Below are 14,991 nucleotides of genomic sequence, written 5' to 3'. Positions count from 1 at the left end.
CGGTCTTGACTTTGAGATCTTTCCAGCATTCCCATCTTTGTCAGCAGTCAGCCACTTCAAATCATGTTTATATTCCTGGTACTGTGAAGAATAGGAACCATGGCAAAGGAATATTGTCTTTGCTTTGCAGTGTTCTGCATGCTGTGATACGCTGACTGCTACTTGTGAATTGGGGGAGAGACGTTAATGAGCTATTGAAGTAAGGTCTTATCCAGCAGAAAGGTTTTGGGAGATAGCACTGCTCCAAGCTCAATGGCAACTTACTAAAAGTCCAGGTCATGAAAGAAATGGTTGCCCAGCGCCTTGTTTGGGGAACTGGAGGAAAACAAGAAGTGAACTAGTATGCCCTAGGAAGAGAAAAGCATGTCACGGGAGTTTGTATTAGGCAGGAAAAGCGAGGTTTAACTTTCTCTGGGTGGAGGCAGGTAGATGGGTACATTAGTGAAAGGTAGGGTGAGGTTTATTCCTTAATGATTAACTTAAAGGCACTGCACTACCCAATGGTATGCAGAGTGATAGGTGGCCTGCTTATAAGAAGAGGAATAAACTTATGAGGGAGGCACAGGGTGTGCACAGTCTACGGCTGTGGGCCTCTGGGGAGATGGACACAGGACTCTTGGGGTTGTTGCTGCTGCTGTGTGCCCTGCCCTGGGTTGAAGGTGCAAAGGTGCTGGTGTTTCCAATGGAGGGCAGCCACTGGCTGAGCATGAAAGACGTCACCAGGGAGCTCCATGCCCGAGGCCACCAGATTGTGGTCCTGGCTCCAGATGTGACGCTGTATATCAAAGGAGAGGACTTCTTTACCCTCCAGACTTATCCCTTTCCATACACCCAGGAAGAGTATCAGCAGAACATACTGGACAACTCTAAGAAGGCCTTGGAAGCACAACATTTTGTGAAGATGTTTTTTGAAACTATGGCAGGTATAAGAAAATTTTCAGAACTCTATGCAAATTCTTGTGCACTTCTACTGCACAATGAGACCCTGATCCAGCACCTAAACTCCAGTTCCTTCGATGTGGTCTTAACGGACCCTGTATTTCCCTGCGGGGCAGTGCTGGCCAAGTACCTACAGATTCCTGCTGTGTTTTTTCTACGCGCCATTCCCTGCGACATAGACTATGAGGGCACACAGTGTCCAAACCCTTCTTCATATGTTCCAAGGCTACTTGCAAGACTTTCTGACCACATGAGCTTCTTACAAAGAGTCAAGAACATGCTGTACCCTCTGGCCTTGAAGTACATTTGCCATGTCTCATTCACTCCCTATGAAAGTTTGGCCTCTGAACTTCTGCAGAGAGAGGTGTCCTTGGTGGAGGTTCTCAGCCATGCATCCATGTGGCTGTTCCGAGGGGACTTTGTGTTTGACTACCCCAGGCCCATTATGCCTAACATGGCTTTCATTGGGGGCATAAACTGTGCCAACAGGAAGCCACTCCATCAGGTCTGTATTCTGCCTTTATCACAAGAATTTTCCAGGAAATTTTTTTTTTTTTACTTTCAAGTGCTTATTTGCTCATCTGTCCAAAGATATCTCTCTTAAGAGGTTTCAGTTACATTCACCTATTAATGTGTCCACAGCACTATACTCTAGATTTTCAGAGGCCACGATGAAGACTTAGGGCTAAGATGAAGGCAATGGGACTGAGGGGCTGTAGTGGAACTCTACTAGGACTGCCCATGTATCCGGATGTGGTTTTCCTATCGAGTGTACTGAGTCTGCACAGTTGCTGAGAAAGTAAGCTGTGACCTGACCCATCAGAGGGTGTGTTGCTTTCAGATTTTTTTTGAGGGTTAAAGGAATCAGTGAATGGCAGTTGTTGATGTGGCAGGGATGAAATGGGTGTGTACTCATAGGACGCTTGAGCACTCAACAGACCTGGAAGCAAGCTAATGAGTTTATAGGATCAATCAGAATAGCCACATATTGCTCAATAGTTGATGTGTAAGTGAGCAGCTACTGTATGATTGTAGATTTTCCATGATAGAACTAAATTGTCTATTTCAAATGTTGTATGTAGAAAACTAAAAGAAAAATAGTCTAGAGAAGTCTACTATAACAAAACTTTTTTACTTTATCATAGTGTAGAGATGGAGAATAAGTTGTACATTTAGTCCTGAGGTCACTGGCTACTTCCCAGTCCCATCAGCTTGTCTGACAGTAATTAAAACTATACTAAATGGTTTAATGGAGATCTAAGGAAGATAAATGACTTTGTATTTAAGGAGAAAACCTGTGATCTGGGTTTAGGATGTCAGGTCTGTAATCCTAGCACTTTATAAACTGAGGCTAGATTATGAGCCCATCCTTGGCTACATAATGAAAGTCTGAACTGGTTTACACAGTGGGAACCCAAGAGGGGAAGAGGGGAAGATGAGGAAGAAGGGAGGGAGGAGAGGGGTTAGGAGAAAGAAGGCATGAGGAAGATGAGGGTAAGAGAGAGAGGAGAAAGGACTGATGAAAATGTGGAAGTAGAAATTCTGGAAACAAGTTGATACAGGTAAATGACTTCCTAAAATGGAGAAGGTCCCTTTCTTCTAGCTTGGAGGCTGCAGCATAAAATCAAAGGGACAATGGCTACTTGAGGACAGTGTACTTCCTTCCATCCGTGTTGACGAAGCCAAACCTGCAATAACTGTGTGTGAACCTCCAGCCACTGGGACTGGCATTTGGAATCCTTGATCCTGTTTTAGATGGAAGAGGGCCTCCTACTATTCTGGATTTTACATTGTCTTCCTCTTCCTTGTCTGGTGCATTCTAGAAAATCCTCCCAGTGAGGGGATCCCCTTTAATCAATCTGAATGCTTTGAAGAATTAGGGGAGATGTACATGTGTATATGACCGGGGGTGCATATGCTCTAAACTGCTCATGCGGCAGTGAAGAACAACTTCAACTTCCGGTTGCTGGTTCTCTCCTTCTACCATAGGTCCCAAGGATCTAAGTCAAGTTGTCAGGCTTGTGCAGGAACGTGCTCTTAAAGATCCTCTGCTATATTCAAGAGGCTCCTCTTTGCACAGGAAATGCCTTGTGCCCACTATGACAAAACTTCCCTTAGAAGATGACCTTCCACAGGCATGTCTGCATAAGTGTTTTGAGACTGAGCAATTTTTGAAGAGATTCTCAAGCTTGACAATTCATTACAAAACCTATCTTATAGTTGGGTCTGGTGGCACATGCTGTTGTGAATTCCCACACTTGGGAGTAGATTGCTGTGAATTCAAAGCCAGTCTGGCCTACATACTGAGTTCTAGTCCAGCCAGGAACTTTGCATTTATCCTGGACCATTAATCCAGGATATATGAATACTGATTCCTGTGTTTGCTCTCAACTGTTAAAACTAGCCAGAGTGACCTTGCCAGGCTCTTTGCCTACCATGGGCTCTCTGCTCAAGCTTTTTCTTCAACTGTGTGGTTTCAGACCCACTCATTCTGTCCTACTAGGGTGGTGATTTCCACATGTAACCATCACAGATACGTTCATTCTCCTCAAGTCCTTGATACCTCCTACCAGTTCAGATACAAACCCACACCAACATGCTACTCAGTGACTTTCCCCCTCGTTTTTTTTTTTTTTTTTTTTTGTTTTTGTTTTTCGAGTCAGGGTTTCTCTGTGGTTTTGGAGCCTGTCCTGGAACTAGCTCTTGTAGACCAGGTGTGCACGAGTGTGGTGTGTGCATGCAGAAGTCCAAGGCAGATGGCAGGGATTATCCTCCATTACTTGTCCACCTTATCCAGGGTCTCTCAAGAAAAAAAAAATCAGAGCTTGCCAATATAGCTTTGGGGATCCCATGTTTCTGCCTTCTGAGGACTATCACATATACCAGACCTTTATGTGGGTTTCTGGGGATGATTGCCTAGTAAGCACCAAAACCCCTGAGCCATCTCCCCAGCCCTCAGTGACTGTCTTCATTAGCTCCTTAGGCTGAAAACATCTGTTTCAAGTCTGGTAGTTAGCCTGACTTGGGTAGAAAACAGCTACCCCGGTTCTGCAGTGACTATTCCATTGTGTGATTTCTAAAGGCTCTGTGTGCCCTCGGGGGGGGGGGGGGGGAGGAGACAGTGCTGAATCTCGTGTTTCTGCTATGTACTCACTGCATGAGGTTACACTTTTGGGGTAGTTTGGGTATCCAACCTATTTATAGAGTCTTGGTTTATAATAATGTGCTTAGGTCCCATGCCCTTTTGGTAGAGTGTGGCAATCTAAACCCATTCAGATCCCTTTTACTTCCATGTCTTGTGCAGTCCTCACAGAGGGCACTGGAGTGAGGAAGACCATTCTGTGGTGGACTCTCTGAAGGCAACCATCTTCTGCCAGGTCTGACTAGGAAGCACCCACCTGTGCTAACAGAATGGACTCTACTGTAACATACATATTTATATATATGTTACATATGGAAATTGAAAAGCTTGGTTATCCTCCAAAAAAACACTTCTTTTCACTTCCAGCATCTTCCACTGTTGTAGAACAAATTTAGGGTTGAGCACTTACCTTGACTGATAGAATGCAGCCCTGAACCCCCAGAGAGCACTGTCCTGGCAACCCTCCTTTTTTGGCCCACTAAAATGGATTTCAGGTTTTGATCCTACAAAACTTGGGAAGAATAACTGTGATAGACATTCCCAAGTTCATGGTAATGCATTGCAGCAGCGACCAGAATCTACTTAGTGTACTTTCTTCAACTTAACTGCTCTTAAAGGCTTGGTTTTAGCTTTACATTGAAACAGCAGTAAATTGTTCCTGTATCAGCATAGTTTAGTAGGTAAACTAAAAGCCACTTTTTCGATGTATTTTAAACTAAATCAACATACACAGTATCTTTCATCACCGTGTGAGTGAGGGGAAGTGGAGCTTTCCACTTCATAGAAAGCTCTCTGGGTCGAAATATCAACAAAATGGACACTGTGTGGCTTTAGGTGCTGTGAACAGTGTTTCCTACCACTAAGACATAACGGTGGTCTGCCTCAGGATTACGTTTAATGAGTGCCAAAGGCATGCATATATTTACAACAGGCATAAAGACCAAGAGAGGTCCTATCCCTGCAGTTCCAACAATAAGAGGCACCCGCATGAACTGTATAGAATGTCTTGAATACAGATGTTCTGAAAGTAGAGTTCCCTTGAAAATGCTTTTAAACAAAAAAAGTCCTGATAGTCCTTAAACCGCACTTTATGTCTTTACTGAGTATTGATGCGAAGCAACTGCTCTTTGCCATTAATTATCAGGGACTTTAACTCTCCATCTTCTTCCACTTCCACCCTTTCTTGACCATTCTCAATGATTCTCTTGGTGGTGATTTTTTTGCCATTAACTATTTCGGTGGAGGTTGACACCGACTTGAAGTTGCCAGCCGCCCCACCGCCACAGGACATGGAGAAAGACGAAAGGCCTGAGTTTCCCGGAGAACCGAAGGATGTGAATCCGGTATCTAACGAAGCAAAGCCACCCCCAAAAGTTGGGAAGTCGGTGAAGGAGGTCGAGAAGGGTACGGCCCCTTGGCTTCTGCTTCCTCGGCAGCTCCTCCGATCCCCAAAGAAGTTATCAAACGGGTCTCCGAAGAAGTCGAACGAGAAGGGGTCGCGGCCCCCAAAGAACTCCCTGAAGACCTCAGCGGGGTCTCGGAAGGAGAAGACATACTGGAAGGCGTCGTGGAACGGGCTGCCGGCCGCGCCGCCGCCGCCCACCTCGCCCACCTCGCCGCAGCGGTCGTAGACTTCGCGCTTGCGGGCGTCCGATAGGACCTCGTAGGCCTGCGCCACCTGCTTGAACCGCCTCTCGGCCTCCTCCTTGTGCTCGGGGTTCTTGTCCGGGTGCCATTTGAGCGCCAGCTTGCGGTACGCCTTGCGGATGGTCTCAGCTGAGGCCTGCCGCGGCACGCCCAGCACCTCGTAGTAGTCCACCATGGCGGCTGGCCGGCCCGCGGCCTCGGCGCTGCAGCGCGGCTGGCGGCTGCTGAACGCCCCCTACCGGCCGGCGCCCCGCGCCCTTGTGACGTGGGCGCCGCCCATTGGCGGGGGCGGGCGGCGCCTCAGCCTATCAGAATAAAAGGCTCCAGGGTTGGGTCTGCGCCCAGTGACCCTCGGTGATGCTGATTGGTTTGTTGGTCTGTTAGGAAGAACAAAGGGTAACTTAGGGGAGAGGGGATAATTCTGGCTGCCATAGAAAAGCACTACTTCACTTTTCCTTCCTCTTCCTTTTCCTCCTCCTCCAGCTTCTCTTCCCTCTTTCCCTTCCTCCTTCCTACCTCTCCTTTTTCTCCCCTTCTGCCGCTGCTGCTCTCCCATCTCTTCTCAGCTGTGTAGACCAAGCTAGTCTTGAACTCACAGTCATGCCCTGCTGCCTCCCCATCCCGCGCTGTGGATTTATGAATGTGTTTCACCAAGGCCAGTTTTTAAAAATGAGTTTTTGTGCCCTGCCCCAAGTCAACTTTCCTTTAGCCAGGTAAGATGATAGGAAAATTGACAGAAGTGACTTTTGTCTAACTCTGAAGGACAGTGGTTTGTGAAAAACTGAGGTTCTCAAATGTTTTGGCTTCAGGACCCTTTGTTCTAATTTCTATGACTTAGTTCCATTCAGATTACAAGAAAGTAAAGCAATACCTGTTAGCTGCATTCTAACATAAATCATGTTCTTATGAGGAAATAACTTAAAAAACTCAGAAGGGTGGGATATGTTTATATTCTTTAGATAACTCCAGCATCGGGCTTAATAAAGCTAGATTCTCCTGCTTCTGCCTTCAATCTACTGTGATCTCACGCATGGAGTAGCCTTTAGAAAACTCCACCATATGCTTATGAGGAAAAAAGATCTTTAAAAAGTCAGTATCTCTGTGGATGAAAATAGTCTTGACATTCCCTTGAAAAGTTCCCAGGGTTTCCTAGCTAATACTTGGAGAGCCATTGTTGTCATGAACAGAATAATTAGAACTTGTGGACTGTTTTGTAGCCCTCTAGGTGAGATGTTCTTGTTTCCACTAACTGTGGTATCATGGTTATGGGTTTCCTTCTGTCCTTGCTTAAAACTTGTGTTGTCTCACTTCCTTGTGTGTGTGATTTTTTGAACACTATATTATCTGACTTGATCAGTTGTGAGGCAGCATACATCTATAAAGGTTACTTGGTCCTAAGGGGAAATGATTAACCAGTGAACTTTTGAAGATTCTATCATGAAGGGCACTAGGTCTAACCAGTAGCACTAGAGCACCCGAAGAGTCATTGGAGTTCATGTCACACTCAGTGACTGAACTTGAACCTACCAAAGGCTGGCACTTGTTAATGAGATCGTGATAGAAACCTGATTAGGAGGAAAGGGCAAAAGAGCTAGAGAGAAGAAATAATCTTCAAAAGGTGACCCAAGGTCTAAGGAAGGGCAAGGCTAAAGGATTTGAGTTTTTTCGTGGGCCCGATGAAACTGTTGACCATGGCACCAGAAGCAGTGATGGTATGGGATGGTGGGCCAAACTGATATAGTGAACTGCCTAGGGGCTGAAGCTCTGGAATAGGATTGTGGAAGCTGGATCTGAGAGACTGAGCGCTTGACTTAAGTATTAGTAAAGGCAGATGGCGTCTGTACAAAGATAGTTCCTGAATGCGTGGCTATGGACTGGCATCTGGGCTGAGATAGTGATTCCGAAGCTGTACACCGGTCTATGAGGAATGTATCCGTTTAGACTTTGTCTAGCTTACGGACCACTGTGTGAACTTTGAGATGATGAGAGACAGGATAGAGAAAAATGTTGCAGAGATTTGAGGAAAGCTGACTTTTCCCTCTAGAAGGTCCTGAGCTCATCCGAAGGAGGATGGAAGCTTGTGTGCTTTGTTTAGTGTGAATCTCCATTGTTCCCTCAAAGGAGCCAGGTGTCCCACCAGTGGGAATATTAACTTCTAGCTCCAGCTTAAAAAGAAATTCCACTTGAAAAGTGGGGCTTTTCAAAGACACCACATTCTTCAAGGGCCTCCAAAGCAGGACCACATTGCTGCTGTGTTCTGTTTTCTCAGCCTGCAGAACACATCTTGCTGTGCCCTGTAATTGTTTGGTACTTCTATGACCCCTGGACCCCTCCTCACAGGCACCGGCCATTGGTCATTTGAGTTTTGGCTCTGGGACTAACATAGTAGAATTCACATGTTTCATGCATGTTGCTGAAGGAAGGGGTTTGAAATATGTTTGGTCTGCTCATGCTCCAGGACAGATTTATTACTGGATTGCTTTGAAGTGATTCTTCTTGTTGGTAATAAGAAATATAGATTGCCTTGCATTTAGATCAGTGAGCAGTGTTCCCTGGCCAGGTCCACAGTGGCTGCAGGATGCTCTGAAGCCGTACACAGTCTGCCTTGTATGTGGCCTTGTGTTCCATCTCTGGCACTTTTAAATGAAAATGCTCAAGGTTCTGAGTAAAGACAGGAACAGAGCCATAAAAGCATTGTTGTGTTTATGGGCTCTTTGCTCCACATAAGCTGCAGGTGAGTTCTCAAAATGGGGCTTCCCAGGGTTACTGATCCTAAAGTTTAGCTTGGATTGTGAGCTTCGGGATTTCAGTTAAATGCTCGGCAAAGAACAAAGGGATTGCAACATCTTTTCTGCTTACTGAGAAATAAGAGTGATGGAATGATTGAGCGTGGTGAAAGAGTTCAAAGTGCATGTGTGCACTGTATGTGTGTGTGTGTGTGTGTGTGTGCAAAAACACAAGCAAAACTGGGACTCTGCTGAGGAAGGGTGAAGGCCCAGTAATAGAGACCTTAAGTGCCCGAATGAGAGGTTTTCTGCCAGCTCTATACTCTAGAACACCAATGCTTTAAAGTTAAATTCTTTCTCCTTGTTATTCCCAGCACACACACACACACGCACGCACACACACACACACACACACACACCATACATGAAGGACCAGTACTGTGGTCGGTATTGGGATCTGTGCTTCCTTCCTCGGACTGCATAGGGCATCAGTGGATTCCCAGGAACGGCACAAGGCTGGTTCTGCTCACACTCTGGTTGCCCACTTCAGGAGGCATTTCAGTTCTTCATTCATCTCGGAGGGCCCCAGACAGTGCTGTTTGAACACTTCCCTGTACTCAAAGTCCTCTCTTTTGCTTTTCCCCCATTCTTCATGGTGGGGTCATGACCTTGAGGATCACAGTTTTTCATTCAACTTCTTACTAGGGCCTGTGTCTTAGCTCTGCCAAGGACTCTGGCAAATGTCTTTGCTTCTGTTGGCCTCCGTATGTGTGCAAAATGAGGGAAATCCTTCTGCTTTTATGTACTGTGATTTTCTGTTTGGAATATGTTTTCTTTCTGTTTTTTTGCTCTTGGAGAAGACTCATATGACTTTGTCTTTGTCATTTTCTACCCCAGCCTGGCTCCATTCCTTTGCACTCTCAATGGACCGCATTTCTTAGCTCGAGCTGTGGATCTGACTCTCTTGATAGAGCCTGAGTCCTGGAAAGGCAGGACACTCATCAGCGCTGGTCTTAGCTGCAGTCTTGAGACCCAACATTGTACTAGGTTCATTCAGTATGAAGTAAAAACAGCCAGTGAAGGAGCTAGCTCAGTTAGTAAAGTGTTCTGAAGCTGTATGAAAATTTTGGACATGGTGGGGGCATGCTTATAGTGCTAGGGAACCAGAGAAATGAAACTTCCTTGACTCAGTGGTCTCCCAGTTTAACCTAATTGGAAGGGTCTACGCCAATGAAAGAGCCTATCTCAACACAAAATGTGCGGCCTCTGAGAGATAATACTCAAGGTTACCCTCCAGACTACATGCCACACACAGAGATACACACAGACAGGCACACACTCATGCACACACACACATTTTGAAAGGTGATGGAAGTGGTGAAGAGGAGCCCCGAGTGAATGATGGGGGGCTTTCTTAGGGCTTTTGTGGATAAAAGCGGAGCTTCAGCTCTTCTTGGTTCCTTTCTTTCCAAAAGACTTTCTGAGTAACTTTCCGTTTTATTCTTGGGAAGGTGCCAGGCTTTGACGCTTCCTGGTAACCCTTTCAGACTTATGAATAAATACTAATTTAATGAATTCAAAGTGGCCAGAGATGGTTTGCTCGCTATAGTCACTCAAAGACATGATTTGGGAGAGACATTGCAGCCATTTCAACAGCCGTTATATTCTAAGGAACCCCGGAAAGCTCCACCCTCATCTTGAAAAGCAAATGTTCTATGGTCTCTGCCAGTCAATCGACAGCTTTAGTCATGGGACACGGTCAAACATTAACTGCTTACACAATGTCTTTTGTGTAAGAACCATGAGCAGGCCTTAGTAGACATTTTGAGAGCACCGGAGGGAGAGGTACCATGACTGTGACGTGCTGGAGCTCCCATTCGCCTCTGCTTCTCGTGGGCCTTCTGTTGTGTGTGCTTGGCCCCTCTGTGTCCCATGCTGGAAAGCTGTTACTGCTCCCTATGGATGGCAGCCACTGGCTCAGCATGCTTGGAGTTATTCAGCAGCTCCAGCAGAAGGGACACGAGATAGTGGTCATAGCACCTGAAGCCTCACTACACATAAAAGAAGGATCCTTTTACACTCTAAAGAAGTACCCTGTGCCATTCAAGAAGGAAGACGTGATAGCCACTCTTGTGGAACTTGGGCTTAGTGTCTTTGAGGAAGACCCTTTCCTGCTGCGTTTGATCAAAACATACAAGAAAGTCAAAAGGGACTCTGCCATGTTCCTGTCCAGCTGCTCACACCTACTGCACAATGCCAAGTTCATGGCCTCTCTGCAAGAAAGCCACTTTGACGCTCTGCTAACAGACCCCTTCCTTCCTTGTGGTCCCATTGTGGCCCAGTTTCTGGCACTGCCTGCTGTCTACTTCTTGAATGCATTGCCATGCGGCCTGGATTTGGAAGCTACCCAGTGCCCCTTTCCACTGTCCTACGTGCCCAAGAGTATGTCTGTAAACTCAGATCGCATGAACTTCCCGCAGCGAGTGAAGAACATGCTCATTGCTTTGTCAGAGAACTTTCTATGCAATGTGGTCTATGCCCCCTATGAGCCGCTTGCCTCAGAAGTCTTACAGAAAGAGGTGACAGTCAAGGACCTTCTGAGTTATGCGTCTATCTGGCTGATGAGAAACGACTTTGTGAGAGATTACCCCAGGCCCATCATGCCCAACATGGTTTTTATTGGTGGTATAAACTGCCTTCAGAAAAAGCCCTTATCTCAGGTGTGTATGTGAGCGTGGCCTTTCCTTGCCTGAGTTCTCTCCGGGAAAGGAACCTTCCATAGGTATGTGCTGAGTTCACTGAGCATGCTGGGATGCTTTCAAGTGCTCCCTTTGTTAACTTCTCTTCCTTAAGTCTCCCAGTTTTGAATTTGTCTATCTTTGGCATCCTCTCCTGACTTCCTTCTTTGTACACAGTATTTTGGAAAACTATATCTTGGGCTTTCTTTTTATGTGGAATTCACTTTAATACAACTGACATTAACTGTCAAAAGAACCGTGTGTTTGGAACACTTCTCAGAGAACACAGCTGAGTATTATGAAGCTTGCCCTTGAGTGGGGCACTGGATTTGGGCACCAGCAGCTTAAGTCTGATGCAATTGTTCTTTAACCCTTATAACTGCTGGCAAGAGACACTGCCTTTATGGTCCTGGCTAAATAAAACTTCTTATAGGAAGTTAGTTCCCGCAGCTTTCTGCCTCTTCTAATAGGGCAAGGTGTCAGCCCTCTGTCTGAGCAAGAGATAGTGTTAATGGGAGAAAGCAATACACAGACCACAGTCATACGTGTTGGGTCTGAAGTAAGTAGCCAATAAGGAGATCCTGGAGGCCAGAGATGTGAAGATAATGAAGAGACCAAACATATAAGCAGACCTGCTTCAAGTCCATGTGCTTGGCTCCAGTGAAGGGCTTCTGATAGGTAGTCTAAGTGGATCCTGGGAAGGCAAAACATGTTCATAGCTCAGAAGCAAAGCCACAGGTCTCAGCAGAGATTATTATTAATGTTTAAAGGTCTCACCAGCTGGGGGAGGGGTTGTCCCCAGAGAAAAGGCTTTTTTTTTTCAAAGCATTTATCATGTTTAGAAGAAACAAGTCAGAGATCAAAGATTATTTCCAGTTGACATGCTGCCTCACTGTTTGACTGTCCCAAGGACTGTGATGTTGTGACAAAGTTTAGGGCATATTGTAGCAAGTGGAGAGGACTCACCTTTGTTGAACCCACAGAAGTTGAGTCAGAGTGAGCCATTGACTATCTTGCCTCCGTGGCTTACTCTTTTGGCCTCTGTACACAAACTTGTGTGGCAGTTTAGCCTCAGTTAAAATCATACTATCTGCCTGTGAATGTTTATGACCCTACAGATCTGATTTTGTGCTAATCACATACTGGTGGCTGCTGAGTAGGCACGCAAAGGCGTACGGGAGGGCAAACTAGACTGTGCCTTTCCTGGCAGGTTTGCACGTGTCTTGAAGGAGCAAAGATTCTGGGATGTAGGTGAGCTACATGCTATCAGGAGGTAGACGAAAAGCAAGGGGCCCTAGAATGTGGGATGCCCGTCCCCAGGAAAGAAGGGCCTGGGGAAGAAAGAAGAAAACTGTGATGTGATCCTAGAAAAGAACAGCCTCAGAGCAACCAACTCCAGGATGCTCTGGGTCAAAATCCAGGACAGTGGCAGAAGAGCCGGGTCTTTAGATTGTCCCAGGAAGTGAGACCGACGTGACAATGCTCTGACATCCAGTGGACTGCAGGAGCCTGGCCTTCGGAGGGCTGGAAGAGGGCTGTGCCCTGGGAAGACTGCACAGGGTATGGGATCCTGATACATTCAGGAGAGAGCTTAGTAGAAGCCTCTCTGTGTCTACATGTAGGGAGGGTCAGGACATGGTTGGCCCAGGAATATTTGGGTTTTAGGAATAAAAGCACCGTGTTCCGTGCAGTCCCTCAGCTGTGTGTAACTTATTACATCATGCCATCACATTGATGCTGTTCACGCTCTTTGGAAACATCTGAATCCATCTGAGAGATTCTTGACAGTTAGCTAGCTTATTAATTATGTTTAGTGGGAGAGAACTGCCATGTCACTTAATGTCTGTTTTCTGCATAGGGCCACAGGTAGGCATGTGTATATGGTCGTGTGTCATGTTCATGGGTGCACGGTCATGTGCATGTGCACTCCTGTATGTGCCTCTCTTGCTCTGATGGATTCTGCATCTCCAAGGAACCCCACAGATAACCCTGTAAGCAAGAAATCATCCTGAATTGACAGGGGACAAGGAGACAGAGTTGCCGTGATGGTTTTTGTTTATTACATACATACCTTTACTGATTCTCATGAGAGGAAAGTATCTATCTTGTAATCTCATATGTGCAGTTCCCACGGGATGTGAGAACAAAGAGATGAACTGGAAATTTCTCCTCTCGCTCTAGGAATTTGAAGCCTATGTCAATGCTTCTGGAGAGCATGGCATCGTGATTTTCTCTCTGGGATCCATGGTCTCGGAGATTCCGGAGAAGAAAGCTATGGAAATCGCCGAGGCTTTGGGCAGAATTCCTCAGACGGTAAGATGGTTCTACAAGACTTTTTCATGTCTGCTTTTAGTCTCTAACTCTAGACCTCAGTGTCTAAATGCAGAAATCTGAGTTGTGGAACTCCTCTGCCATTCCACAAAGTTATTATTATTATTATTACCATATATTATTATTATTATTTCAATTTATTCAGGTATTCCTATGACATGGTCTGCTCACTCAGATTTCTCATTTTCTCTAGGAAACTCCCAAGTATTAGAGAGAATGTTGTTAAAAAAAATAAGCATGATATTGTTTTTTCACATCAATGAAGAATGTTTCTCCGAAAAACTATTTTGTTTTGTTTGTTCCTGCTTGGATAGCTTTTGCATCCACTTGCCTTGTGAAGAAAGTTTCCCTTTGAAGTGCAGAAACATGAAGGAATACTGAGGGTGGTTTGATGGCTTCTCACACTCGTGTTGCCAAGCTTTAGCATCAAGAGCCAACGCTGCTCTTGAGCCCTGGGGACTTCCAATTCACCAAACCTCCCATAATGCAAAGCCTATCCGGCTTTTTCTTACTCATAGAACTGGCCTTTCTAGTTAGGCTAGCTGATTTTAAAAATAAAATTGTGTCCTTTTTTTAAGCCTGTGCTTTTTGTCCCTACTAGGTCCTGTGGCGCTACACCGGACCTAGACCATCGAACCTTGCGAAGAACACAATACTTGTAAAATGGCTACCCCAAAATGATTTGCTTGGTAGGTTGGGAGCATCTGCCATGTAGGTCAAACCAGAGTTACATTAAGGAAATGACAGGCTTTAATGTTCTAAATGATTGCTTAGCTTGATGGTGACTGAGACACATCACATACATCACCCCACCCCACCCACTCCCAGAGTTTTTACAATGGCCACGCATAGATGATGGTCCTTATGGGCTTTTCAGAATTTAGACATTGTCAGTCTGAAGAACCTGGTGTCCCTTTCTGTTGTACTCCTCAGGTCATCCAAAGACTCGTGCGTTCATCACACACTCTGGTTCCCATGGTATTTATGAAGGGATATGCAACGGTGTGCCGATGGTGATGATGCCCTTGTTTGGTGACCAGATGGACAATGCCAAGCGCATGGAAACTCGAGGAGCTGGGATTTCCCTGAATGTTCTTGAAATGACTGCTGATGATTTGGAAAATGCTCTAAAAGCAGTCATCAATGACAAGAGGTAAGAGGAGAAGAAAAACAAACAACATACTTGTGTTTGTGTCTACAGCATTTGCAATCAACAAAATAGCACAACAACAAATACATAAAAAAATCTAGATTCATACACAAGATAAAGTGGGCATCATCCCTACTTGTAAAGGGACTTTATATTTTATCTTAGAATTTGTTAAATTTTTTAGTTTCCCTAGATTTACAATCTTCAATTAAAAATAATGTCTCCATAATAGGCATCTCATCTCTAAGATCCTGTAAAGGAAAAATATTCCATTAAAAGGCACATGGGGTGGAGTTGGAAGCTCTCTTCATAGGCAAG

The 14,991-nt window shown here is 45.4% G+C and overlaps 2 protein-coding genes across 9 annotated transcripts in view; one reads left to right on the top strand and one right to left on the bottom strand.

Moving 5' to 3' along the window:
• Nucleotides 1–14,991, top strand: part of LOC121447552 (UDP-glucuronosyltransferase 1-6) — a 135,731-nt gene that overhangs the window by 117,876 nt on the left and 2,864 nt on the right. For 6 of the 8 annotated variants that reach the window (XM_041650863.1, XM_041650859.1, XM_041650861.1 and 3 more), the window contains 3 exons: nt 13,374–13,505; nt 14,125–14,212; nt 14,457–14,676. In XM_041650863.1, coding sequence (XP_041506797.1) covers nt 13,374–13,505; nt 14,125–14,212; nt 14,457–14,676 — 440 coding nt within the window. Of the gene's footprint in view, nt 1–571; nt 1,445–10,285; nt 11,175–13,373; nt 13,506–14,124; nt 14,213–14,456; nt 14,677–14,991 lie in introns of those variants that run through there. The other 2 variants (XM_041650862.1, XM_041650855.1) reach the window with 2 other exon arrangements.
• Dnajb3 (DnaJ heat shock protein family (Hsp40) member B3) lies at nt 5,178–5,903 on the bottom strand. The gene has a single exon (XM_041650866.1). The coding sequence runs from the start codon at nt 5,901–5,903 to the stop codon at nt 5,178–5,180; it is 726 nt and encodes a 241-aa protein (XP_041506800.1).

The sequence above is a fragment of the Microtus oregoni genome, unplaced genomic scaffold, assembly GCF_018167655.1.
Source record: "Microtus oregoni isolate MIOR12 unplaced genomic scaffold, Mior012 000004F_ref0000308, whole genome shotgun sequence".
In the NCBI taxonomy this organism is placed as follows: domain Eukaryota; kingdom Metazoa; phylum Chordata; class Mammalia; order Rodentia; family Cricetidae; genus Microtus; species Microtus oregoni.
Note: the sequence above shows the minus strand (reverse complement) of the source record. Positions and strands in the feature narration are given on the sequence as shown.